Here is a 27,832-nt window from a genome sequence, read left to right as displayed (position 1 = left end):
ACTACAAGGCACCAGGTAAAGACGACAGATGGACGAGCTGACCGGCTAGATGCCAGTCGCTAGAGACAACAGAGTTTCCGGGACCGAGCCCGACTGTGCGCCGGCCGTTCCTTTGAGAGGGCTTCGGGAGCCTTTCTATCGTCTTTTCCGTACGGTCCCCACCAGGCAACAGATCCAGGCCGTCATCGCAGACACAATAATAGACCGTCGTTCTCGCGGAAAGGCTAATGCGCCTGTTACTTGCATGAAAGAAGAGGGGGCGAGAAGGGGAAACGACAAAGCGGAAATGGCAAGCGAGCCCAACAGCGTTTCTCTGCTCTCAGGCCATGTCTCGTTCATACTCTCATGCTCCATACTGGGGCAGTCGTGTTCGTTCGTGCAGTAGCTGGAAGGACGTGAGACAGCGATGGATATGGATATGTACGCGAATGGAGTCCTGTTTATTTCTCAGGAATTAATCTTCTTTTTGCCTCATCTTGGCGATGGAGTGCCTTGTATGCAGAGCACCGGGTGCGCACGGGGCAAGGAGAACAAAAGCCGAGCAACACAGAAGACAGCAATGGAGGGGCTGAGGAGGTGTGGGACGCGACGGGTAGGGAAAAGGTGACGATGCAAGGGGAGAAAAAAGGAGGGGCGTGCAGCCGCGAGCAAGTTCTAAAGTACGACATGCGACCGAGAGTTCGTTTGTTTTGGTGGCAAGTCAGGCATTCTGGCAAAGAGGCGGTGAGGAAGGCACGAAACTAGGTTGTGAACCGGAAGGCGCGATGGAGAAGGAGGGGTGTTGGAGAGGAGGGGACGAGGCAACCGCACTAAGCGTTCAGAACGCGGAAAGCAACGGGCAAGTTGCCGAGGGAAGGAGCCATTGGCTGCCAGTAAATAAATGACTCGTAAGCCAGGAAAGCCAACGCAGAAAACGGGTAACTTCTGTGATACTTGACGACCACAGAGTAATTAAGGGTACTGGCTTAACACAACTGCGGAAGCTAGGAAAATAGAACGCCTGCCGAAAGGGGCATATTAGTCGCTCCTTCTCCATGTTCCTTTCTTCCATATATTCTCATCTTGATTAACTTCGTGGGACGCCGATGCAGAAACGGGAAGGAGCATGGAAACAAGAAGGAGCGAGGAGACATACTAGAGGAAAGAAAAGGATAGGTAAATTAATTAGACACAAGCAAACTCAGGACTGGGCTGGCTTAATGTGTCGAAAACGGTGCTGGGACTCGTCCCCGTGCATGACAGGCGGCGTTCTGTATCACGGAAACTCTTCGGTGCATACAAAACACTCCACACTTGTCAATTTACGTGCAAGGCACAGGAGGCTGGAAAAGCGAACGTCATATTGAAAATCCCGCCTCCTGTATATAGACCCGCCTGTTGTTTTCTCGCAGCCGGTTTTGATGTGTTCTCGTCCCAGCGGCACAAAAGAGCTCTGTTCTCGGGTAACAACCCAGTAAGTATATTGTCATGGTTGTAATAAGGCCGTACGAGACCGCACAGACGCTTCTTTGCTTCCACAGACCAGATACACCAGAAACAGCCGTCACATATTACGTCGTACACACCCTCGAGACTCACACTCTCATATCCCCCTCTTCCCCGGCCCCGACCCCCCGTCAGCTCCGACAAACGTGGATGCGATATTAAAATTGTGTGTCCCATATATACACAAACTATACATAAGAGCGGGTGTACGAAACAAATGTATTTTGTGGCACGCGTACTTTGTATGCAAGTGTGTCTGTGTGTCTTTGTGAATGTGTGCGTGTTTATGCAGTGTTGCTCAATCTTGGTGGTACGGTATAAACTGGCGTGGCGAGAAGAGGAGATGGCTGACAACCGGACAGATTGAAGGGGGAGTGGGGCTAGAAAGAAAGGGAACTACAACTTAAATCAAAATCAGAAACCAAAAATCAAGGGCTGGCAAAGAATATGTGAACAAAATACAAGCAAGGTTGTACGAATGACGCCGTGGCATAAAGTGTACTTTGTAAACACGGTGACAAGGAAGCTTGATGCACCTGATGCAACGGACCTCTGGTTTGGAAACTTTTATGGTCGAGGAAACAAATAAAACTGCAAGCAGTCTTTTTTGTTGTTTTTAAAAAGGCGCTCCGTTATTCAGAATTGTAAAGTTCACACAAAGGGTCGTCACAGCCAGATAATGGCCCTCGGCTGCATGATGCATGCAACTGACGTCAATCTAGAAACAATGGCCCGTGGGGGTTTTGTCTTGTAAAAATAATGAGAACGGGCATATACTTTTCCATGACAAGCATGAAGAAGGCAGCAACACGTAAACAGTCGAGAGGTAGTTTAGGAAACATACAAGACCCTTGTTGATGGTGACACATCCACAGCAAGTAAAAGCGAGTATGCGTTGTGTTTACCAGGTGACCCTATATTGTACGGTGACAAGTTGTAAACAAACAGTCGGTGAGCGGAGCCGACATATGCGTAAAGTCTACATATAGCACGCATGTGCAACCAACAACCTTTCCGGCGTGTCTACGTCAACACCTCCACTTGTCGACGACGGCATGTGCACAAGACAGGATCGGAGTGCACGATAAATGATGCTGAGCCATATTGTGTTTTGTTGCACGCTCAAAACGTACCGTGAGGGCAAGGAAGGAGTTGCAATCGTTGTTTCACAAGACAATTGCAACGCACAAGGGAGGCCATCAGAGTCAAACACCGGTTAGGGGTTATCTGGCTCGTGATGGTCAGATACGTTCCGGCCACTTTGCTTGTGAAACCGACAACATCTAGCCCCTCTACAGAGTTGGAACGCCCTGCGTTCTGTTTTACTTGTAACTTGTCAGTCCCTTGCTCGGCTTGGCAGCCTTCCGATCTTCCATTGCGATGGACAGGCCAGCCGAGACAGCGAGCTGCTGTACGTAAACAAGAGGTCAACGTTGGAACAGTCGATGCGTGTCTCAAACGCGGCATGATGTATGTCGTACTGTCGTACACGTTGGATTTTGTGTGGTCTTCCTGCACACCCAAAGTTCAATGACAGCGGTGATCTTTCCTGTCCAAAGAAAGGAGACCCAGCAACCAAAAAATAGACCAGCAGATCGGCCGACTTTGTAGACTGAATATCGTGCCATCATCAGGCAGGCAAAACATGCGGTGTTGCATGTTCTCCGCCGTGGAGAATACGTCGCGGAGGGGCAGAGACGGATGCTGGAACTGAAAAACAACATACGATGAAGTCAGGTCAATCTGGACGATCGACGTCGACTGGAGCCGAACGAGACAACCTTGGAAAGTATCCATGTGCACGACTCGACAAGGCATGCAAGTCATGTTGATGTGCGTGTTGCAAGGAGGAGGCGAACTTTAGCAGCGCGAAGAGAAGACTGATTATCAAACACGGCCACTACACCACCGGCGTTGCCCAGCTCAAGAGCATCGGCGGACATTCATGGGATAATAGACATGAAGGCACTGGTGTTTATTGACAAAAGAGGTGGTCAGTAAATCCTTTGGACAAAGGAAGCAAACGTGGCAGCAAATCAGACCCAATTATGTGTATCCCTTTCACTTTCGTAAAGCTTTGCCTACTTGTTCCGATTCTTGCTTTCTGTTGTTCCATACCAAAGTAAATATTGGGCTGACATACATATCAAATCTTTTGCAAAGTGCAATTTTGTTTTAAAAGGCCCCGGGCTCAGACTTCTGACATAAAACCCGTGAGAACCGTCTCAAAATAGCATTCCTTGCCCAATTTCGGTGCAGTTTACAGCGCAATGCCTGAGTAGATGAGCCATTGTACTCTTGTGACTGGTTTCTTACGGGATGCTCTGATGCTCACGCAACAAAGCCACAATTCACGGCCTCCATCGAAAGGATGCCTGACGTAGGCACAGTTCCCTGCACTGTCCTGCCTGCCTGCTACCCTCAGCAGTCCCGGCCATTTTAACGTTACTCACTTGCCCTGCTAGGGACAAGATTATATTGTTGATCTGTTTTTTATTTTTATTTTTTGGCCGATCGTGACGCTTTGTATTTCGTTCACCAGACCGCCGATGCGAAAGACAGCCCTGTATTGGCAGCGACGATCGCAGTCGAGGCATGGGGGTTACAGGGCACGAGACACGTCGTCAGCTAGGTGGCACAGCACCAGACAACTAATACTCAGTAAGACCGAGAGAAGAGAACATAAATAAGAAAAAACGTCGCCGAAGAGATCTGATTGTAAAGGGGGTGGAATCTGCTCTCGCTCCGATCTTTTTTGCCTCTTCTGATCCAGGGGTGTGGCTGTAGCAACCGCCGTCTCGGGTGTTTGTTCTGTGCGGTCGGCATTTTGTGATATTCTGATCGAGCCATATATATAATTTTTTTTAAAAAAAATGGTGGACTGTTTTTGAAGGTGGCATTTATATTTAGTAGAAGAACTGATATTTCCGTCTGTCTTTGGCGTATTCAACCACCTCCAGGTGCAGCCGGCAAGCCATGACGCTTGCGCGATTTCTATACATATATTTATGGTATTTATGGACATCGTGAGAATCCTCCTTACACCCTTTACCATGCTCATTGGCCAAACGAGACAGTTCTTGCCCTCTTCTGTCTCGGCGATCTTCAATACACGGAGACGCCCTCCATCTCTCCTTCCTCCACACACACCTCCCCCACCCGTCCACACGTCCCCTGCACCTTCCCTCAAATGTCCCTTAGAGAAAAAGCACAAGAAGGGGGGGCGGGGCGGTTCTTTCCCAAAACCAGCGGTTTGTTCGATGGCCCGTGCGTCATCGACATGCAAACATTCTTTGATTTTCTATTTATTTTTAATTCCTTTCTTTTTTTTGTTTTAGGGACGTTCCCCTGTAGGTGGATCGTCTCTTTTTCGAGAGTGCCCTGCAGAAGGGGTGCACTTGCTACTTTTGTACGTTTTGCACACCCCCTACTCTTTCTTGTCCTTTTCTCAACCTCTCCATTCGATGCAGTGTTCCTTCTCCGGCTTTCGCAGATCCAATATCTGCCCAATTTTGGTCGTGGTAATGGTGTCTTTCCTCACAGGCCGATATGGTCGGCACGGCTCACAATATGTCATTGGGTCAGCCTGCGTCACGCTCACTCGTCGCAAATCATTCCGCGACGGACGATGCACAGAAAAGACACCTCAGTGGTCGTTCCTTCCTCGGCGTTGTTGAGGTGAAATTGGCAACTGCGACCCGCTGTGAATACTCGTAAAATGATCGCCCACAGCACCCGTGCTCTGCTCCTTCCTCACCATATTACCATGCGCATACCCCTATGCTCCTGCGACGACGGAGCGTCTCTGTGCTCGTGTTCCTCTCGGTGTCTTTTTCGTCTTGTTTCAATGATGCTTTCTTTTGTGAGCTGATGATTCTTCTACTTTGTGTTGAGTCGCTTCGGAAGGCTGTCTTACTCGTAAGCATTTCATGACCATTTCCTCTGAGTTCATTCCTGCTCTCCTGCTCATCAGCATCCCTTCGCTCCTGCCCGTTCTTTCCCCTTTTTCACCTCTTGTCATTTGTCGTAAATTTGCTCTTGCCTTTTCCAGTCAGATTCTCATAGCCTAGACTACGCGACTGGCAAGATCAACCTATGTGCAAGAAGCGCGTTTTCCTTTTTCAAATCGTGTGTTTGCAGTGAGTTTGCTCTGCACGAAGACGTCGTAGCCCCTGGATCGACCTTCACCTGTCATTGTCATTTTTGTTGTCCTTGTCGCATTTCGCGCTCGTGTTTTGTATCATCCTCTCTCGCTAAAGGCAACCCGTCAACCCGCAAAATCGCCTTCTTCCGTGGAGAATGTTCGTCCACCAACTGCCGCCCTGCCCAGCCCTCGGGATCAGCATGAAAAAGGGACAAATAAGAGTGCGTCAGCGACAAAGACATTGTGACGCGAATCAAGGGAACAGGGAACCCGAAGGAACGCGGAACGAGGAGCGAGAGAATCACACAAGCAACAGCAGGGCACAGCAAGGCAATTCGTTCCGTCTGCCGAGTCCCGTCTTCGATTTGTGCGTCGATTGCGTCGGCTGCACGACCAGAAACTTTGGTTGACGGATTGTGGTCCAACCGTCTTCTCTGGCTGCAAGGTTTTGTGTCTCCGGTCGGTGCTCGTGCGCGTGCCTTGTTCTTTTTTTTTTAAAGCAATCTCGGCCTTCGGTTCCTACTGTGCATTTCTCCCGTCGTCTACTAGCTAACATGGGGAAACAAAACGGTCATTCGGAACGATGTGATATTCAAGATTTTGAGGTAGGCTGACGTCGTGCAGGCATCAGTCGCGCCTCGTCACCTCCGTCACTTTCACATTCACTTTATATCACCGTTGTTTCAATATTTCCCGCAACGCTGTGGCTGTTATTTATTCCTTCTTTTCCCTCAAAACCGCTTTCCTGCGCCGGCCGTTGGGGATAGCGAAGCAAACCATCCCATGAAAAGATGATAAATGTCACCTTTGCGTTCCTCTGTATCGTCTTGATACTTCATTAGATCCTTACAGGGTACGGGAGGATGTCTAGGCTCTTCCACATCAGCCAGGCGGAAGGCTTATTACATGCAGACACTCTATTTTCCTTGTCTGTTTCAACCATGATTGTTGGCCACCTCTTTCGTCCTCTTTTCCGCCCTCCACCCCTGCCCCTGTGTCCCACGCCTGACTGCGACCAACTCCAACAAATGCAACGAAACGGAATAATTGATTTGCATGTTCGTGGGTCCAGTTCGCATGGCCCCGGGCTCATCGGCCTTTTTCCCTGACTTGTCCATGTCCAAAGTGCCCAAATTCGTACGACGTATCATCATCCCATCACAATACGCTCCCCTGTCACTTTCGCCCGCCAAAACAACCCTTGTTGTTTTTCTCGAGCTCGCCACCCCCTCCCGCAAGCCAAGCCGTATTCAAAATGCGGTCCCGTAACACGCACCCCAGCTCGAGCTTCGCCCTTCATAACGTTTTTTCTGTTTTCCAGGCAAGTGGCGGCTGGCCTTGTGTGGCCTGGCCCTGGTGCCTTTGGCCTTGCCCTGTGACATGACGGGTGGATCCATCGGGCAGCATGCTTCCAAAACCAGGAGGGTGCGTCTTCAATAAACGCTACTATAATTATCACGGACTATCGATGCTCATGATTTCCGTTACTGTGTACAAAATATGTCATCTGTCCATTTTGCTTGCCCCGTCGTAACTTGCTCTTGTTCGGTTCAGGCACAGCCCGAGCTCATATTGTCTACCTGTTGTTCTCCCGCCAATGCCGTCCCTATGACCATATCCGTTTCTGTGCTCCGTTCCACCCACTGCAAGAGACTTTGAGGCAGGCTCACAAGCAATCGGAAGAGCACTTTCGGTCCTTGTACCTCGCCACTTTCCGTTTCATATTGAGATTCGCTCAGCGATCACAGTTCAGCCTCTCCTTTTTGGCCCTTCTTTTCTTCATACTCTCTTGCCACCGTTGGCTTGTCTATTACTACTATGAGTATTTCATTTCATTTCTTATTCCATGAATTTTTGTGTACATTTTGTAATCACAAGTCGATTTCGTTGATGGCCGCCTTGCGTTCACGAGTAGCACTGTGCGTGACCGGCCTCCATGCGAAAACACTAAGACGTTGATGCACGCGCTCCTAAGCGGCCTGGCTGGTCACATAATGTGTTTGAAAACGGATGTGACGCAGCTTCACTATGAGTACGGGATACCATCGTTCAAAAAGGGCAATTCTTGACGGCTTGCAGGTATCATTTTACGCGAATGGACATGAGCTCTTTTCCCCCTCATTCGCAATATTGATACCACCGTTTTGTGAGAGGCGGTTCGCTCTGTTTGTGCCAGGCCCTCCAATTTCGGCTTAACCCACGGTCCGTTTGGGTATTCAAGACCTCTCTGGCTAGTTGCTTTACCCAAAGCTACAGCCACTGTTCAGAAAGACATGGGTTGTCTAATCTTGGAATACTATGTCGTACGGTTACAAGCATCTAGTGTCCACTTCGGGGATGCCCTTTTTAATGTGTGCATGTTTGTCTTAGCGAGCCGATGCAGTGAGTGAGTGTGGTGTGTATGGTTGGGCAGCAGTTTGTTTGTTGGGGGTTGTAGTTGCTGTCTGTGACTAGCAAAAGGCCGAGCCGAGCAAAAAGAAACACAACAGTCCAAGCACGGTGGCATTGTGAGATGCAAGAGTTGGCGAGCGTTGCATGGAAAGGGAGACCTGTGCAGGAGACATATTAACTGAAAAAAGAAGAAAAAAAGAGAGAAAAGAAAGAAAAGAAACAAGGAACAGTGGACCACAGGAGAAACGTTGTAGAAACAGCAAGGGAGGGTCAGAAATGGAACGGCGCTCGGTTGCTGTCCTTTGAATCACCGCACATCTCGTTTCTCAGCGTCTTATTGATCCGTTGTTTGTGTCTCGAGGTGGCGGCCAATGCACTGATATTGGGGAAGAGGCGGGCTGCAGGCCTGGTTGGCCAGTGACCAAGTGCGTCAGATTAGCCAGCGTCGAAGAGGAACGCATATGCAGTCCAAAGTCACATGGGAAAGCGTTAAGGCACGCCTTGCGAGGTGTAGAAGACGACCGACTTCTACATTGGATGCCCGAGGGTGTGCATTGTACGTCAGTGCTCCGAATTACGTCCAAGAGGTGCCAGAAAGCAGAGGAGCAACCTGTCCGCCGATCATCGTTTCTTCCAAACTGCTTTCCCCTTGCGAGTTTGACAACGGTGCAAGGGACAAAGTGGAAGAGTCTCAGATCATACATACACATCCCACGACAGCCGCTGGCAACGCAAACCGTTGCTCAGATCGCTTTGGTGGTGCGGGAAGCACAAAACGCAGCCCATGGAACGTGTGATAACTGCATATACTTTACGGAGTACACGTACAAGCATATATGTGCACATATTCCAGCTTGTCACACACTTCCGTGAAACTGGGATTAGGGGTTTCGCCGGGGGCTCGCGACTGGGCTGTCGGTCATGGACAGCGCATCTCTTAGGCAAACACAATATGGCGCCAAAGCGCCCGCCATACGGAGTAATTGTGTCTCTTGATCCTTCATGAGGTCTGGAGTATCAGTACGGCAGCGTCATTTTGCCACAAGAGTGCTCATGCGGCCATTGGCGTGACGGTGATGAAAAAGGGCCTCCGCATGAGCCTGATTGCGTGAGGGGATGAAAGTGAGGGTAAAGCATAAATGGGACCGATGTACGTTCGTAGGGCTCGAAAGGCGGCTGCCGTTTGGCGTTTCTGCCTGAATCGACTTGAAGCTACGGGCGTGTCGGACTGCTATGTGTCGGCGTTCATTCGCTGTGTCGTGGACTGACGTTCTGCCGCTGTCCTTGGTCGATGATTTGGACGATGCGCTGCATATTGGATCGTGTCGTTTCTCTTCTGGCTGTGGTATCATTCTGGCGGTGGCGAATGTTGGGCATGTACCCAGACATGCGACAGCGTCGACAAGGGTGCATCAAGGCAGTCAAGAGTCACGCAAGGTGAAAAGGGGGTACGGAGTCGTAGTCGGCGCGTTGGACTACAACAGCAAGTGGAGAGGCAGAGGCAGAGGCGTTCATCATGTGCGTGTTCGGGGTGATTCAAGGCAAGTCCACTGAGTTATGTGTGAGTGGAGTTTGGCCTCGTTGTGTTTCTGAATATCGAGCCATGACGATACCTGGCGAGGGAAAGACAATAGCTGCAGAGGAAAGGAAGTGTAAGAAAGAACTCAAAAGGGAAAGGGGGTGAAAGAGGGGCAGCTGGTGCTGCGCGGGCAGAAGCGGCAATGACGAGACGAAAACGAGAAAAGGACAAAAGCAAGAAACAAACTTGTCATGCCGTGAGAAAAGGCTCGACCGAGGATGGATGTGGGTATGTTTTTTGTGACCGTCTTCCAGTTCTGGTGCCGTAAAGCGAAAAGGATGATGAAAATGGAAAATATGGTCACATGCCGTTCGTTTTCCACGCATACTGCTGGTGTTGAAAAAGGAAAGAAGCCTCGTCGGGCGTGCCTTCCAACGGCAAAAACAACAGCAGGAGGCAGGAGCAAGTGTCCCACATGCAGTATCCGTATTCGTGCAACACCGAAGCGCAGGCTGCCGGGGGGGGGCAGGAGCGAGCATCCCACGCCAAACCCAAGCGAAAAAGGAAAGAAAGGGTCGACCTGCACAATGTTTTGTTTCACGCGAGCAGAACGAAGCAAGGGCAGGAAAAGAGAGGCATGACAAGAAGATGAGCCGGGCGTTTACATGGCTCTGCAAAAATTCAACAGCATGCGTGACACACAAGAGGAAGAACAAGTCGAGAAAAACAGGCTCAATCCGAGACCGCCAAAAACGTTAGTGCAGGCATGTTCCGCAAGACCAAGAGGGCCAGGCCCCCCAAATACTAACAGGGCTACCGGCACTAGCATGGCCATGGGTCGAGGCCAAAATAAGTACGATGTACGATGTCCTCATGGACTGGAAGGAGCGGCATGAGGGGGTGTGGAAGGCACTGAGGCGTGTGCCGTATCAACTTTATTCGTACGGGCAGGCGGATAGTCATGAAAAGTGCTGAATCTTGGCGCCGTGTTGCTCACTAAAATAAGGAAAGTCAACCCTTGTCAATCCCGCTAGCGTCCTTGCCATACCAACCTGCTGGAGGAGACTAGTGGGCATGAACTCTCGGACTTGTTCCAACACGTACAAAGTATTGTGAAAAGCGGTTTTGGGGAGGCCCAGTGGGGGGAAGGAGTGTGGGAGCCCCATCAGGAAAACCCCTCTGCTCCGTTTTTGCATGGACTTTTGGAGTCTGCCTCCATCTTATTCTGTACGGTGACACCGTCTTGTTTATCCGTTACCACACCGTGCGCACTGTAGCCAGGAATTGTTTGCAGGTACCTCATCTCCATGGGCGATGTCACTGTTCTCCCCCTGCCCCAAAACTGCGCTGGCTGATGTGGTTCTCTTCTGGGGGCCAAGGCTGCGCCGCGTTTGGACTACTTCATATTTCGTATGCACGTCGTGTTGCAGCCCGCGACAGGCTCGCATTGCTCCAGTGTGAGATACCTGTCGTCTGCGCTGCACCAACAGAGCAGGAGGGGTGGTGAGAGCGGCTGAGTGACTTTTGTTTGTGGCTCGCGGCTCTTGTAGCACATAGTCTTGTTGACCTTGTCGCTCGTTTCCGTGTTCGTTTTTCTTGGTTCTTCGACAGTTACTGCTACGACTCCAACTACGACGCGCGACGTATTCCGTACACTTGCCCGAGATCCCGAACGTCGGCAACTACAAAAGAACTCGGCGAAACTGCAAAATACATTGATGCAGTCGTATGGAGCACGGCGCACGTCGCATCGGCGTGGAATGCAAAGAGAAAAAACTGTGATATGTGCCGGCCGGAACGTCAGCCCCGCTGTGTACGATCGTGCGCTCGACACGTAATCCGCAGTGGAAACAATTCATGTCTATCAAGGATCGTCGAGGCCTTTGTTGCCTCGACAGGTTAAGACAGGCGAGCAGCTTATTGCATTCCTACAGGGAGCCTTTGCATCGTGCGGCGAGGTCGACACGAACAGGCGGCCGAGAACAAGAGTAAGACGCCCGCGCCCGGTGAGAAGCCTGAAGGCCAGGAAATGAAGCCAGGACTGGCCCAGAGTAGCGCCGAGGTTGCCACTTGGGCACCCCAACGTAGCGTTGCAGTATGCATTGTTTCCAATCGTGAGACACGGATTAGTGTGGTTGATAGTGCTGTTTCCCTTTGGCTGCTCAACACGGAACATTATGACGAGCATCCTTCCCTGCTGGAACCCCGTCCTTTTTCGCTAGTCCTACAGTAGTACGGAGAAGGTGCGCCGTCGCAAGCCCACATTACCTCGTTTGCTATTCGCGGGTGCATTGGCGACGAAAGTGCGGTGAGCGTGAACGGATATAAAAAAAAAAAAAGGAAAAAAAGGAAAAAAAAGGAAAAATCCTAAACATTGGGGCCAATGATTGAGTAGATATCAAATATAAACGGAGCGCCCATACTCAGTCGGCCTAGCCAGTCGGTGGGACGTAACGGCGAATTACGGAGTAATAATTAGGGCGAGACACAGTAATAAATGGCGAGCGGTGTTCCTTCTTTGGTTGGCGTGCAGCGCAGGGATTGGGCTCCTAACGTTCTTGAGACGGTACATCGCAGTCGACGGTCGTTTTTTGCAGTGACCAAGTCACACCAAACGGCCCTTTATATTGGCACGGGGGCCTGGTGGTGGCCTGCAATGCTACCTGGTTTCTGTTGTTTTGTCATCGCTGTGCACCAACACACAACTCTATCAGACAAGAGAGGCAGAGAGGTTGTTCCCAGCAAAAACGGCCCATGAGCGACCATCAGTGCGACTATCAATGTGGAACGGAGGCAACCCCCTAGCCAGCCCCTTTCGCCAGCATCCATATCCACTAACATGCTCGTTGTTTCGCGCCTTTCATCTTACGATGTACGCGACAATCGTGCGCTCCCTGCAGCTCCGATCCCCTCTGCCATCCAATGTCAAACTGTGCCATTGCTTGTTGTGTTGCTGGCCTGGTGGGCTCCGCATCTGCCGCTCGCTCCCCTTTCTTGTCTTGCCTTCGGACACCCCATTTCGAGACAAGCTTCAACTGGAATTGTCAATCATGACACCTAAATGAGGCTGAGTCTCTGGTTGGCGGCTCCGTATTCATGCACCATGCATGTTTCTTTGCCAACAACGAATATCTTCTGTCAGCGACAGAGGCTACAGGGTGAGGTGGTGCTTCTGTGCCTCGGATGTCTCGTAACCCGCTCGCCAATTTTTTTCACGATAGTGTGGCCTGTAGCCCAAAACGGTGCAAGATCAGCGGATATTTCTGCAATTTTTGCACCAGGGGGGAAGATGACAGTGATACTACAAGAGACGGTGCGATGGCCTGACTTGGTTCCTGCCTCGCCTTTTGCCGTAGCGAGTTCCTAGCGGATGGTGGGCAAAAGGGGGAATGTCGGTCTTGGCCAGGCCTCTCCGTGGGCGTGCTTTTTGTTTTGCGCGAGAGAGGATGAGAAGACGGCCACCACAAAAAACCAATCTCAAAAAAAGGCACTAAAAGCGGAGACATATAGTATCTTACAAAACAAGACAAAAACGCTAACAAAGGAAAAAACGCCACATTTCCTACGTTTCTACACCCACTTCTAGACTTGCATGGGTGGCATCACCGTAATACTCCGGGATGTACTTCGTTACGCACAAAGAAATGAAGCAAGGTTTGGACCGTTTGACAAACCAAACCGGCAAACCGGTCGTGTGAGTAGCCAAAATGTCCACCCGTACTAACACTAGCACAACAATTGTGAGTGGGTAACCGAAAGAGACAAAACTGTTGAATAGAATTCACGAAGAAAATTCTCGCTTGGCGCGTGAGAAGGCGCAACTAACTGCTCCGCACCTACTCGGCGAAGGAGGAAAATGGGACGTCACCGTACCGGGGACCAGCAATATATTGGTTCTCAAAGTGTAATGCCACTGTGAAACCAAAGAAAGGGGAGAGACGCCAAGGCATCGAAGTCAAAGGCTTGGATACGATCATCCTACGATTGTGTCTTGGGAGAGCCTGCCGGCAACTACAATTCGTATTTACATTGGGATGTGCTATTTACGCCCGTACCGTGATATGACTGAGCCGAGAACGCAGATTGATTGACACTCTGGGACGGATTGGCAAGAGACCTAGTTTCGGGCATATACGATGTGCGTCGGTGAGGTATCTCTCGAGTACGGACCGATTCGGACTGAGTACGATGGCACCGAATCCTCCCCGACTTGAAGAGAATCACGAACGAAAAAAAAAAAAAAAAAAAAAAACTAGTAGTGAATCATGTCCATCGAACACATTCCAGCCATACTACGCCCCATCCATTTTGCTGATTTTTAACCGCCTATTGACTCTAAATACCAAGGACGGCAATACTGATGGGGATCGCCTTTAGCCTTTGCATATTTGGGATATGTGGACTCATCAAGAATGGGTTTGATACAAATCCAGGCATTCAATACTTTGTGATGTTAGTGGCGATGTGCAGTTCCATTTGGGAGGCTAGCTTTGACCAAAAAGAAAAAGGCAAACGGCAAAAAGGGCTTGGCTGCGGGCAACAGGTTTATTTCTTTTCTGAAATGCATTATTGGAGACCTAACATTGCATGTTAAAAAACGATGTAAGCCGTCGTAAGTCCAAGACTAACAAAAACAGCGCTGGCAAAGTATGTAAGTCGCGCAGATAGTTACTTTGTTTGCTTGGCTTGCTGCGGAGCATTGCCGACGCAAGAAGAATAAAATAGACAAACAAAGGTATTTCGTACTGGTACGTCCAAATACAAAACGGGGCCGCAATAGCGGGTGCTTTTCTGTCAGTTTGGGTCTATTCGCCTCGTCTCGACGCGGCGCTACCGCTACGGCCAGAACCACATTCCATTTCCACTTGGGCGGAGACGATGAGAAGGAAGGTTTTTTTTTTAAAAAAAAAAAAAATACATTGGGGAAAACAATAAAACAGCAACTCCGAGGATGGACCTCTTCACGGACCACCGGGCAGGCTAATAGCGTGGCCGCTGAAGAAGACGACCTTTTTCAATGGAAAAGAGAAGACCAAAAAAGACGATAAACGAGAGCCAAGCGAAGCGGATCCCAAAGATGTTCCCATTTCAATTGTGGCGCTCGCTTTTTGATGACCGAACGACGATGCGCGTCTTACGTCACAGCAAGGATTGTTCGGAGCAGACTCGTTCTTGTCCTTGTTGGCAACCTAGGACCGCACTCCCGTCTACTATCTCAAGGCAGGAACGACTCAGCTCCGGTCCTTGCAAAAGTCTCTCCCATGCCAATCGCCCCGTTTTCTGACTTGGTTCTCATGGACCGTGCTGGTCGTGCCTGCCAACTCCGGGTCTCGCCCGTCAGGACCAGAGGAGCAGACGATGAAGCCCCGCCGTTTTCCATAATGTGGAAGGCTGGCAGGGGGGACACCAGACGTCATGCAACTAAAAAAAAAAAAAAAAAACAAACGAACGTGCTAAATGGGCAAGGATAAAGCGCCAACGAACGACTTGAAAACGGGGGTGGTATTATTACAATGCACGCAAGACGGAGTCGCGAACGTAGAGAGGAAGTCAGTATGGCTGGCATACAGGTCACCGCAAGCCTTCCTTCAAAAACTCCTGCAGAGTCATGATCAGCTGGCCCGTAGGCCAAGCTCCGCAAAATGGAGTCGTGCATGTCAATGCCCTGTTTGTTCAGCTGTTCATCACTAGTACGTATGAGGGAGAAAAGCCTCCGTTTTCTTGTTCTTTCTCCCCAGTCGTCCCACCAAGCCACCTTACCGTTGCCTCTTATTGAAACACAGCCATAAAATTCCATCACTCTGGCCCGCACTTGCTCGAGGATCAGGGATGTCGCTTTACATTACTCGAAACGGGCAAGGGGGAGGGCACTGGACAGAAAAAAAGTTGAAGAAAACAGGAAGTTCCACACATCGGCCTTCGAAGCTTGTACATCGTTCGCATAACACAACACTGGCGGACCCTTATTTTTCGGCTTTCTCCACCGTTCCAAGCACGAGGAATGGGAGCCATCAATTCTCATGTATTTTTAACGGCGTTTGTCCATGTTCACTTGGTTTTTGGGCCTATGTTCAATATCCTCAATATGCTGGGTCTCTTCGACGGAAGAGGCTGGATTTGCGGTTGCCCCTTTTTAATAATAATCCTAAGAAGCCTTTTTGTGTTTTCTTCTTGACTTCTTTCAACCAATATGGACCCGTTTGATACGCCGTATCTATATCGTCGCCCGCCTGGGCTAAAACAATCCCATATTTCACAATTCATATCCCATTTCCAGATTCCACGGCGAGGCAAGATCTACATCTCGTCCCATACGAGCATTGGCATCAAAGCACCAGCCAGATATTGTTCTTTGCCGTTTAAAAAGCGGACTGGTAAAAGGCACAGCGGCCATGGCAGGGGCAGAGCCTTGCTCATCATCTCATCCGTCTCCAGGATCTGTCTGGATTAATCTGCTGTAGAGTGCACCATTCTCTGTTCGACACATGACCTGTCTGATCCTCTTTTCCGGCGGCTGCCACTTCCCTCTTCGAGAAGAACATAGGGCATAAAACAGGACCGTCTCATTCATAGCGCCGGAGTTGAGTCGGATATCTTATGAGCCAATATGTCGGATGGACAAGCACATCCCAACGTCTCCACCACACTCAATTCATTGCGAGAGTGTTTTGGCAAAACAACGTATTGTTTTTGGGCAACGTATATTCTGCCCACGCTGCCGAAGTCGATGCCAATCGTCGGTGGCAGGCATCAGGCGTATCGGCGTCTGTTCGGGGTTTTCTTTCTGTTTTCTTTTTTTTTCTTATCCTGTTTCTTGTTAGCTCCCCCACCCCCTTTTCACCTTTGCTTCCGCTTCTCTTTCGTTCCCATCTTTTCGTGGCATCGTCTTGAACTGTCTTTTTACACAATTACCGGGCCTGGCCTCCCAGACTGTCACACCAACCTCCATGCCTTGCTAATATCATGGAGCGCTAATGCAGATAGTTAGGTGCGTAGCTGATAAATCAGTTTTATGCCTTCTGGCGTCGTTTCTGCAGCGCCTCAGGGTTGCCTTGCAGCGGCCTCGTAACTTGTCGTGGCTGGCAGAGTTGGTTCCGGATTAACGCATCACCCATAAGCACCAGTTGTCCGCAGTAGGGCATTTTAGGGAGCAAGTGCGGGTTCAGACTCGGGCCAGGGGCGACGAAACAATATACGCAAGGAGAGAAGGGAGGCATATAAAGCATTGAGTTGGCGAGGAAGGAGCAAAGCAGCAACAAGCCAACCATCCAGAAGGCGAAACTACAAGGGGACAAGCAAAGGAGGACTTTCCGTGTGAAGATGGAAACACTCTGGAAGAAAGAGAGCGATCCCCATCGACAAGGGATGCACTTTCTTTTTTTGGTGGCAACCGCCACGCACACCCCCTAACCAACGCTTCTGTTCGGTGCACTTTCACGCCCCTGCCATTGTTTCCCCCCCCTTCTTGGCACCTTCCCCAGCCGACTTTGTGAGCTGAAACTTTTCTTATTCGCTCTTTCCTCATTTACCTTTTCAAAACAGCCCTTTCATGAATCACAACAGACACAACACACACCCCTCCCCACTTAAGAAGCTAAAACTCACACCCCGCCAAACGATGTTCTGCACGCTCCATAATCAGATAGATCTTCCGTGCCAACGACTCTCAGACCCGCCCTACCAGGGCCAATATATGGAACGTCCTCTTTTTCCTTTTTCTGTTTCTCTTTTCGACCCCAGCCGGCCGTGGTGGCGTTGCCACGTTATTATGCTCTCCGTCGTCGACAAAAGGCTCCGCAAAAGTGCGTGCCCTATTACGATCAAAATATCGTTAATTTTGAGACGTGATGCCCACATTTTCCGTCTTGTGTCTACGAAGTAGTGTTCCTGCCCTCAGCTTTACGCTCTGACCTGCCAGTCTCGGCCACCAGCCCTTTCCCTTCTGCTTCGAGGCCCCTTTCTGTCGTAATTCGCTTGGGAGTGGCTCCCGGATCGGCTGCTTGACGCTTTGAGACAGTTCACGGTTGCTCTTTCTTAAACTGAAAATAGTGCCGCTCTTTTTCGTAGCGCCTGATGTTAGCGGCGCCTTCCTTTAATGGTACGTTGTCAGCTGTGACTTCCGCCATTAAAAGCATTGTTTTGAGATCATTAGTTGGACTGGCGGAAGGGACGTATTACGCTGTTTCCATTTTGCTATTTGCCTTGGGCTGTCTCTCCTTTCCTTATTTCGTTTTCTATTCCAACCTAACTCTTTTGCTTCGCCTCCACCCAAAGGCAGCACTCACGCACATCCCTTGACGCTGAACGTTTGCCTTTTTCATCGTCATCCGCTCCCACTGCTTTTGCATCAACGAACACTGAGAACGACGATGCCACAATTACAGCCACCCCCAAATCCATTGCGACACTCCCCTCCCTCCGCCATCCCCCCCCCTTACCCACATCTGAAAACTCGCATGGCGCTGCCGCGTTTGTTTTTAAAAAAGACGAGCCTGGGCAAGAAACAAAATGTGCAGCACAACACTAGACACGAGGCCGAGCCAGAACCAGAACCGGAAAACGAAAGGCAACCCATGTTAATAATAAAATGAACACCGGCCATTCTGTGTCTCGAGTTGCGATCCGTGGAGCTCACCCAAACGAGCAACCTATACGGAAGAATGTGAAGGATGCCGTTTTCTTTCACGCTCATGATACTCTTTTCTCCCTTTCGCTTCTTCCAGCTTGGTCACGACCAACAACGGCAGGACTGGATTGCTGCTCTCTCAGTCGGCCTGTTATGTGACCGAGGAGGAAAAGGACCAAAGTACAACGTAAGATACAATCAAACAACGCAAGCCTGCAGCGACCTTTTTGATGGGGACAAACAGCCCATCCATGCCACCTTCGCAAACCGATACGCCCCTTCATCCTCCGACTGGGATACCAAAGAGAGACATGCGACATGCCACCCCACCAGCAGGGCTAGGAGGACCAGCAGAAAGCGCCAACAACTAACAAGCTGAACCAACCAGGAGAACCTGGTGACCGCCGAAAAAGCTGACTGACCGAGACCTTGCCCACCCCAACCACAAAGGAATTTCACAACGCTCAACGTCACAACACTCAACCGAACGAGAAGGCGGTGACTCTGCCCTATTTCGGACTACCAACGTACGATATGCAACAGTTGACCCCAGTCGCCTCAGTCACAGTCTCTCACTCACATCAGTCGGACCTTGATGTTTGACTAAGAATAGGAGTCGCGGCTGTGCCACAGACTCCACCATTAAGCTGGCATCTGACGAGAGACGTATTCCGGTGCATCAGTGAACAGGAGCATGCATCCATCTTGCGCGGAGAACCGACAACGGAACATTCAACCTCACCAAGTGGCATTCGCTTCCGAAGTGGATGGAAGGCCAAAACCTTGGCGATTTGCAGCACGCCCCCTTTTCTACCGGTTCGCTAGCTGTGCGTAACGTCAAGAGAACGGCTGGATCAGGGAGTTGGGTGGGTTGGTTGCACAGCAATTGACTGGGATACCTTCTCACATGGGGCAGCCGTTTGGCGGACTCGCTGGGCCCGGGCAACACGGGCATGGTCAAGATATGATCAAAACGGGCGGGAAAACACGACGACATGATGAAGAGACAAAGAGGCAGAAAGGGAAGATGGGGCGTGCGGTTTCCGAACGAGAGTCGTCTGTGGTGTCTGTGGATGAACACATTTAGTGCCGTCTGTCCCCTGTCCTCGCTCTCGCGCTCGACTGTTGGCCTTCAGTTCCGGCTTCTTTTTCGATTTCCATGGTTGTTCCAGGGCTAATCTCCGCTATGGGCACCCCCCCTGTTTTGTTCCACCGTGCCCATCAGCCATCCCAGCGCCCTGTCCCATGTCGCTCCGCCTTTTGCTTCTCCGACATTGTTTTCAGGTATTATTTGGGGCTTCCTTCCATCCCTTCCACACCGTATCCAGCCCTCACGAGCTCGCCTACGGTCATCTCCCCTGGCCCTGACCGCCATCCGCCAAAAAGAACCGGGGGCTGTCCATCATTGACCTGTAACCGAACAGCGAAATGGAGTCGCCTGGTTACAGGCGAATTATTCTCTGCTTGCAACGCGGACTAAGATGTGTAAGTTCGATACTTGCCTTTGACTGGACAACACGACTAGCCCCATGCTTGTTATGGCTGTCACCACCCACCCAGAGCCACTCAGTACCACGGTGGTTGCTCACGCATCACATCGTGAGCTATTCAACCCGGTCTGATCCACACCTGGTACAATTTGCTTGCTCGCCCGAAAGTGCGCGCGGAGTCGTCGCGTCGTAGGCTCATCTCGCCTCCTTCAACCGGCGCCAGACACGACACAGTCTGTTACCATTGAGTCGCAGGTCTACTACGAAGCACAAGCCTGGTCTCCGTATGTCTGGGGTCTTTCATTAGACAGTCGCCGTGTTTCGTACCGAAAATGGGTCTGCTCTGGCCTTGTGGCGCTTCGTTTACCTGAGATGTGGTTCTCGCCCCCCCTTTCGGCCGTCTTTTCAAGACTCCCTTTTTCCACTGTTGGCGGCCGCTTGCACGACTACTACATGCTTTTTCTTTATTCCCCATCCCTCCAACAAAAAGACCGACGGGGCAATAATACATTTTTGTCATTGCCACAGATCCCTGCCGCCATCCAGATGACGCATGCACCCTGCAACTAACCAATCCTTTCAACGTCTTTTCAAGTTTGTCCTCAGTCAAGCCGCCGACCCACCCCATCACCTTTCTCTCCTCCGCTCTCGTCGTCGCTTTTATCTGGCACTTACGGTAAATCTGCTAACTAATAACGAACATAAACAGAGTCTGATCGAGCAGGGTACAAAGCCACTCGCTCATTTATCCCTCGCCGCAGAGTACGGAGTACTTTTTGTTTTAGTCCGCCCATCCATCCCATATTTTGACTGCCCCCATGCACATACGTACCCACGTCCACAACCACAACCAAACAACCAGACACACACCCAAACCCGGACCCAGACAACTTACACGGCCAAAACACCTAAAACATCCAATATGCCTAAACAAAGCTCACATCCTCTCTCCAGCACCCGCCCTCGTACCAACGTTGCGTTGTGCCTTTGCCAGATGCAACTGAGGAGGGAGTACGGAGAACTTTGGCAAGGTGTTTCTGTGTTTCCGTTGGTACCTTTCTAATATCTGACCTCCCCATGTTACCATGTCTGTGGCCGCGTCCAAGAGTCAAACATGGCCCCGTTTCTTGTCTAATACACGGCGCTACTCGCTACTCCGTATTTCTGCCCTTCCGTGCCAATATGACTACTGTCCACTTGATGTGCAGGCTAGCCTTGTCATGCTTGGTTGACTTGTTTTGGTATTTGCCCATGGCCCTTCACTTTCTTTTTCCTCTTTCGTCTTCTTTCCCTTTTCGTTCGTTCTTCCTTTGCCATTCCATTCCACTTTGTTTCTTCGCTTCGAGGCACACCCTCTGTCTCCCATCTCCCACACCCCCCCTTCTTCCCCATCATAGGTGGAGTTCGTCAGGATGATATTTAACAATAGCTCGCTGCCATCCTTTCTTAGACTTACCACTGATGAACATATCAAAATTCAACACGACCCAGATCGCCGATATATCATAGCAAGGCGGCCACTTCTCGCCTCTTCCCTCGTCCCTACTTGACCCTTCACCATCATATTCCCTAAAACCGGACTGCCTCTCAACAACCTCACAATACATTTCTCTTCTCCTCTTCCTCCTCTTCATATTCCTCGTCATATTCTTCTTAACCGCCAACATGATGTCCTACGCGTACGGCAACCCGTACGTAAACATGCCCCAAACCACATCAACAATGCAGCCAATGCAGCAGCCACAACCACAACAATCTCAACAATACCAGCTATCAACATTTCACCACCAGTCGAACGATACTTTCCTCGAGAACCTTTCCCGCCAACTGGCATCAGTTTCGTCGACCTTGAGAAGACGGCACTCACGATCCTCTCACTACGGCTCAAGGACACCGGGCTCTGCGATGCGCATCACCAAGCCTAGCAGTGCCAACAACAGCCCACAGGCATCGGTCATGATGCAGGCACGGAAACGCATGGCCCACGATGTCAGCTTGTACGGCAGCCCGCAATGGGTTCCCCAGCAACTGGTCACTGCCCCGGACTACCTCGCCATCAACCACCGCTACGATACGTCTGTCGAAGCCGCAGCATCTCGTCCAGCACGGCCAGTCAGCTGGCATCCGAGCAGCTCATATTTGATGCCCAACCAGCTACAGGCGCAGCAGCAAGTTCCCCTGTCTCTGGCGACCAACTTTCAGATGCCCGCCCAGATGTCCGCCTACGCCACGCCTGCTCTCCCGGTTGCCGATTACGAGCCCTTTCCGGCCATGCAGCCGTTCGCCCTCAGCCCGTCCGCCTATTCGAGCCAGACATCGCCGTCCACGGCCTTCTCTCCCTACTCGAGCAACCTGGACAACACCACCGCGGGCCATTATTACTCGCCTAATCCGTGGGCACTGTCGCCTTCTGTCAATGCCAACGGCGCTCTGTTTGACAAACTGCCGTCACCGGTTGACTGCCCGGCCTTAATCACGGCTGATCCCCATTCGCAACAGGACCAGCAACACGAGCAGCGCGAAGTGCCTGCCAACCAGAACCAGGTCTACCAGGATGAGCAGGCCCAGAATGTCCACAACCAACCCGCAACGGAGACATCCACCTCGACGGAGTGGAACAGCTTCGCAACGCACGGTTTTGCGGCCCCGCGGACACCGCCAGACAACAACTGCTTCTCCGCGGCTGAGCCGTCACAGGCACGTATCCCCAGCGACGGCAACATTGTCACCTGCCAGGAGCAGGACGACGAGCAGCCCGAGGGTGAGATCCTCGTGGGCATGGGCCTGTACGATCCGCCTGAGAAGGAGGTCATGGACCCGACTCTCCAGAGCTACCGCTCATCGGTTGCTCAGCTTCTCGGTTCGGCATACAAGTTCCCCGAGCCGACTGGCAAGGGCCTGAAGCTCGAGGATGCTTGGGAGCCTCCTGAGAACCTGGACGACGACGATGAGGAGGATGGCAACGAGAACGACGACGACCGCGATGCTGAAGGCGAGGACCAGTAGACGGTTAACCAATCGTCTTGTGTTATCAACCAACATCGTCTGCACTTTTTTTTCACCAACTACAATTACCCAAGCGCCATTCATTTTATCGGCAACGATACAAAAAACACATTTCCTTTGTTTTTCTAATGACGACCGCATACGACAATGGCATCCTAACGAGTTTCTTACTTTTATCTTTTTCGGGTCTTCGGCTTCACGGGTCAAGGGGATATTAGAAAGCAGGGCGCTTCGCAGGGGACATACAGGATATTTGGGAGGACAATCGGCATACAGAAATGACTCTTCGCAGAGCATGGGCCAACGTCCAGGGCTTTTTTCTGTGCTCTTGTTTTGGATTTCTGGGAAATCATTTGTTTTTACTCTTCGGTTGGAAAAGTACACGGAAGCCTTTTCCATTATTATTTTCTTTGTTTTAAAGAGCACAGAAGCGAGCGGGCATATAGCGTTGTCTTTCTTTTCTTCTTTTTTATTCCGGTTTTCAATCGTGGAAGTTCCAGGCATTTCCAAGTTTTTAATTTTGTTGATACAGAGATACCCATTTGGAGATTTAACATTCCCATATGAAAACAAAGAGAAGACCATCCTTTTTTAAACTTGCACTATTATTCCACTTTGTGATCATGCATGTGCGTGGCTGGTAAAGCATATGTGCCTGGGAAACAGAAAGGAAGCACATGTCAAGAAAAGGAGAAAACCAGCAAGAGAACACAAATGGGGGGAGAAAGAGAGAGACATGTGACGCTTTCGTTCAGGGTACAGTGACTTGGTGAGAAAGGACGCCAAGGTGCTATTCGTATCCATCGTCGTGATTCTCCTGCTGGTCCTCATATCATGCTAAGGAGTTACACTTTGTGAAGCTCATGAGGTCCTTCAGCTATCCCTTTCGAGGCGATCAAGAAGAAAAAAAAAAGAAAAAAAACAGAGGTTCAGATGTTGTTTCCTGTGTTTAGATTCCCCACCCCCTTTTTTGGCATGGCACTTTTTGCACGGACCACTTTTTATTTTTATTTGGGTTTGGGGGACCTCTCTCCCTTGGCTGGTTCTTTTGTTTCACTTTCTTCAGTCTCAAGGGCCCTCTGCCTGTGTGGGGTCCTCGTTCTCCTTCTGGTAGAAAATCTGCTCTCCTCCGAAGCAGAGCCGCCCCGCCGTCCTGTTGTTCCCAGGCGTCCCAGGGGGTCAGAGACAGCCCAGACAACCCAGACAACCCGAAAGACAGAGAAAGGCCTCTCAAAATCAACGACCGAGACCGAAAACTGGGGCCCAGGTCCCGTTTGGTCTAGCCCTTTTGCAGCACCTTTTTCCACTGAAAAGTATGGAGCACTACAAAACACACCCCCCCTTCGACAGGCACCCCCACACCCTCCCCTGGCGTCGTCGTTCTCGTTTTCTCGTGCACTCAACAGGTGCGTGCTGAGGGCTGTCGATTTGTTCGAGTTTATCCACGGCATCAGATGTCATCGTCTCAACTGTCCACATTTGTTGACAACAAAAAGTAAGATATTAATTGTTGGAGAATTACGAGAACGTGAGTAGAAATTCATTCAAAAATTGTAACATTTATTTGAAGTCTATCAATTTTATCAAGAAAATATGTATAAATACGTGAATAAAATACGTAGAATATAAAAAACCACTACAAATCTACAAAGCATTGCAAAAGGCATGCACCAAAATGACGACAAAAGCTTCAACGTTTTCCTATACCGAACAAACACAGCCTAAACCAGTCCCTGGAATCCGTCTATCTGGATTTTGCGTGTGGCCAGGTCAACAGCAAACGCGAGTGCTGCCCTGGCTGTGTCATCGCTGACGGCCAGGTGCGGGCTTCCCTCCTGTACGCTTAGTGAAACCAGTTTGTACAGAATGCCGGCCACAAATGTATCGCCAGCGCCGACCGCACTGCCCTTCGTTAGCATACGAAAGTAAAACCAATCCGAGTTGGGGGGGTTGACATAGTAGCCGGCCCCGTAATACATACTCGCAACCTTGGCCNCGGACCGGCGATGCCGGACAAGACACGACATGGTCCCCTGACCCCGGAGCGAGCGCCGAAGCGCCCTGCGCACCCCATGTGCAGAGAAGCAGTGAGCTGAAAAGGCGGGCAGTTAGAGCGCGACTGGTCAAACATGGAAGAAAAGGAGTACTGTACAAAAAAAACATACGCTTGAGGTAGCGACGCGGCTTCACCACGAAGGCAGGCTTCAGCACTGTCGTATCCTTGGTCCTAGACGAAGAGGTCCGTCAGCACAAGTCCGCCATGTGTCGAGCGCTGGCATTCAGGGCCACTCACCTCGGCCCAGGATTTGGAGTAAAAGACAACATCGGCCATGGCGGCCAGGTCTCGCAGTCCTTCGCGGCCGGGCTTCTCCACCTCCACACTAATGACTATGTCGTTGCTTGCGTCGCGCCTCGAGAGGAGATGCCCGATGCACGCCAAGGTCGTCTCGGGGATGCGGCCCTCGAAATGCCACCAGCTGCAGACGGTCGACGACGTGTGGCTTGAGGCGGTGGAGGCGGTTGCGGGGGACGTCTGGCGGTCAAAAAAAAGGACGGCCACCGCCAGGAACTCGTCCGCCGTCATGTCCGGCAGGTCGCTGTGGTTGACAATCGTGCGCGAGCCTGTGGCGGCCGACCGCAGGACGTAGCAGCTCGCGGGTGCCATGTGGCCGTCGCGGTACAGGCACAGATCAAGGTTGGGCCGGCGGGCCTCCGCCTCCCGGTCGACGCCAGCTGCGGGGCGAAACGAGCCTGCGATCATGGCCGTCGCCGGCGCATCGCGCGCAGGGAGGCTCGCGATCAGGTAGGTGGCCACATCGGCGTCCTCGTCTGCGCCTGGTCCGTTCGCGCTCTTTGGCGGCTGCAGCAGCTGCAGCAGCACCTCGATCGAGTTGGGACAGTTGCCGCCACGACGGATCTGGCAGGCTGTTGCGCGCAGCTTGTCGTCCTCGCCAGGAAATCGGGGAATGCTGTTGACGACGGGTCAGTGGAGGTGTTTGGATGCTTCGAAGCTTCCAAGAGCCTTCGCTGTTGCTCGCACCTTAAGATTGTGTCGACGTAGCATGCCCCGGTGAGAATGAGGTGCTTCATCGTAAAGCGAAATGGCCCCGAAGCCTACACCATGTGGGCGAAACTGGTGACGCTTCTCGTTCTTCACATTTCACTGGCTCAATGTGTATGGAACAAGATGGTCTTTTCCGAGACATGCCACCAAAGTTGGAGACCTTCAGTTTGGCTGGGACTTTTGGCTACGCCTTCGATATCGATGTGGACGAAGACAAGGAAAGAGCTACATTTGCATGTTGTTACCACGTGCGCGCTCCTTCTCTTCTCGTATGACTTTACTTGTTATTTGTATGTGTACAGGTGACGTTGAGGAAGTTGCGACTGTGAGAGTTGATAACCTGAGATAAACCTAAGGCAGCTGCGACCCTGTGCCGGCTACACAGATGCAACGGATCACTAATCCCGACCACTAACAGCGCTGTAATTGCGGCTGAGCCACACAGAAGCCTTCGCCTTACAGCGGTCTGGACGTATCGGACGTATGACGTCTGGCACTGGGAGCTTAATGCCGGGCGAGTCCGCGGAGGGGAAACGGAGCTTTAAAAGCGGAAGGAGCTTCACGATCGCGCTTTACGCGAGAGCAATTGCACAATCAACCCTCTGCAGCTATTTCCCCTCATCGCCCTCATTGCTCTTCTGCTGTCCCTCCCGAGTTACGCAGCACCATATCGCAGACGCAGAACCACGCAGAACCGACGCAGTCGACGCAGCCGACGTAACGTCGATACACCTTTCGCCTACCGGCCCCACCATCAATGTTCGCGGCACGCACGTTCCGACCACTCCTCCAGCAAACCCGCAGAAGTCTTGCCGCCAGTGTATGTGCATCGCCGTTCATATCTATACTGTCTCTGTCCCTTCTTCTCCAGGAAACTGATAGACAGCAGCAGCGCGTACCCGTTCGCAAAATGCAGATCCAGTCGATCCCCATGTGTAAGTTGGTGGTGAGAGGCGCCGAAAGGACAGAGTCTGGGTGCGCCTCCGGGATGTCGCTGATATTTTGCAGGGGTCGGCAGCAGCGACAACTATGCCTATCTGGTTGTCGACGATGCCTCCAAGGACGCCGTCATCATCGATCCGGCACATCCGGAAGAGTAAGTCGATGTCGGAGGGGGAGCTCAGAGAGTACCCCCGGCAGCATATACTGACAATTGCAACACCGAAAACAGGGTCGCACCTGTTCTCCAAAAGGCCATTGATGCCGGCAAGATCAACTTGACGGCGATTGTCAACACACATCAGTGAGTGGCGACAGCGACCAGACGTATCTTTTCATGGCAGGGTGATCCAAGCTAACCGCGACAGCCACTGGGACCATGCCGGTGGCAACACCAAGTTGGTAAGATGCCCTCCTTCCACCATATCTGGAACGCACCGCCCGCTAACAACGGCAGCGCGATCTGCTCAAACTCCCCGAGCTGCCTATTATCGGCGGCAAGGACTGCCAGGCCGTCACCCAGACACCCGCCAACGGCAACGGCTTCAAGCTCGGCAAGGCCATCGCCGTCCAGGGCCTGTACACGCCCTGCCATACCCAGGACAGCATCTGCTGGTACTTGCAGGAGGGCGACAAGCGCGCCGTCTTTACCGGCGACACTCTGTTTCACGGTGGTAGGCAATTTCCTAGTACGCCTCTCTTTCCTGTGAATCTTGTGCTGACCGTGCCTGCTAGGCTGCGGCCGCTTCTTTGAGGGCTCGGCTGCCGAGATGCACAAGGCGCTCAACGAGACGCTCGCCAGCCTGCCGGACGATACGACTGTTTATGTGAGTCTCGACCCGCCACAACACGTGCTGCCAGCCTACACACCTACATACCTGCATGCTGACCGTCCCAGCCCGGCCACGAATACACAAAGGCCAATGTCAAGTTTGCCATCTCCGTCCTGCCCAGCGACGCCGTCAAGAAGTTGAAGGCGTTTGCCGACGAGCACAAGGAGACCCAGGGCCAGTTCACCATTGGCGACGAGAAGGAGCACAATGTGTTTATGCGTGTCACCGACCCTGAGATCCAACGGGCTACCAGCGAGTCGGAGCCCGTTGCCGTCATGGCCAAGCTGCGGGAGATGAAGAACAACTTTAAATAGATAACGGTAGAGGTGAGCTGC

General features: G+C 51.4%; 4 protein-coding genes across 4 annotated transcripts; 2 read left to right on the top strand and 2 right to left on the bottom strand.

Annotated features, from left to right (window-relative positions):
• Positions 1–21,320: 21,320 nt before the first annotated feature.
• SPSK_04304 (uncharacterized protein) lies at positions 21,321–22,661 on the top strand (the record flags this gene model as incomplete). Its single annotated transcript, XM_016731114.1, has 1 exon — positions 21,321–22,661. One exon carries the CDS (start codon positions 21,321–21,323, stop codon positions 22,659–22,661), a length of 1,341 nt encoding a protein of 446 aa, XP_016586471.1.
• A 1,721-nt stretch (positions 22,662–24,382) lies between these two features.
• SPSK_10998 (ketohexokinase) lies at positions 24,383–25,751 on the bottom strand (the record flags this gene model as incomplete). The annotated part of the gene is made up of 4 exons (XM_016737219.1): positions 24,383–24,753; positions 24,827–24,881; positions 24,955–25,630; positions 25,702–25,751. The coding sequence occupies 4 exons, from the start codon at positions 25,749–25,751 to the stop codon at positions 24,383–24,385; spliced, it is 1,152 nt and encodes a 383-aa protein (XP_016586470.1).
• A 601-nt stretch (positions 25,752–26,352) lies between these two features.
• SPSK_10578 (uncharacterized protein) lies at positions 26,353–26,565 on the bottom strand (the record flags this gene model as incomplete). Its single annotated transcript, XM_016736927.1, has 1 exon — positions 26,353–26,565. One exon carries the CDS (start codon positions 26,563–26,565, stop codon positions 26,353–26,355), a length of 213 nt encoding a protein of 70 aa, XP_016586469.1.
• Positions 26,566–26,635: 70 nt separating this feature from the next.
• SPSK_10577 (hydroxyacylglutathione hydrolase) lies at positions 26,636–27,811 on the top strand (the record flags this gene model as incomplete). The annotated part of the gene is made up of 7 exons (XM_016736926.1): positions 26,636–26,660; positions 26,734–26,821; positions 26,897–26,968; positions 27,009–27,066; positions 27,122–27,338; positions 27,400–27,491; positions 27,563–27,811. 7 exons carry the CDS (start codon positions 26,636–26,638, stop codon positions 27,809–27,811), a joined length of 801 nt encoding a protein of 266 aa, XP_016586468.1.
• Positions 27,812–27,832: the final 21 nt, after the last annotated feature.

Source organism: Sporothrix schenckii (genome assembly GCF_000961545.1).
Source record: "Sporothrix schenckii 1099-18 chromosome Unknown Cont46, whole genome shotgun sequence".
Lineage (NCBI taxonomy): Eukaryota > Fungi > Ascomycota > Sordariomycetes > Ophiostomatales > Ophiostomataceae > Sporothrix > Sporothrix schenckii.
Note: the sequence above shows the minus strand (reverse complement) of the source record. Positions and strands in the feature narration are given on the sequence as shown.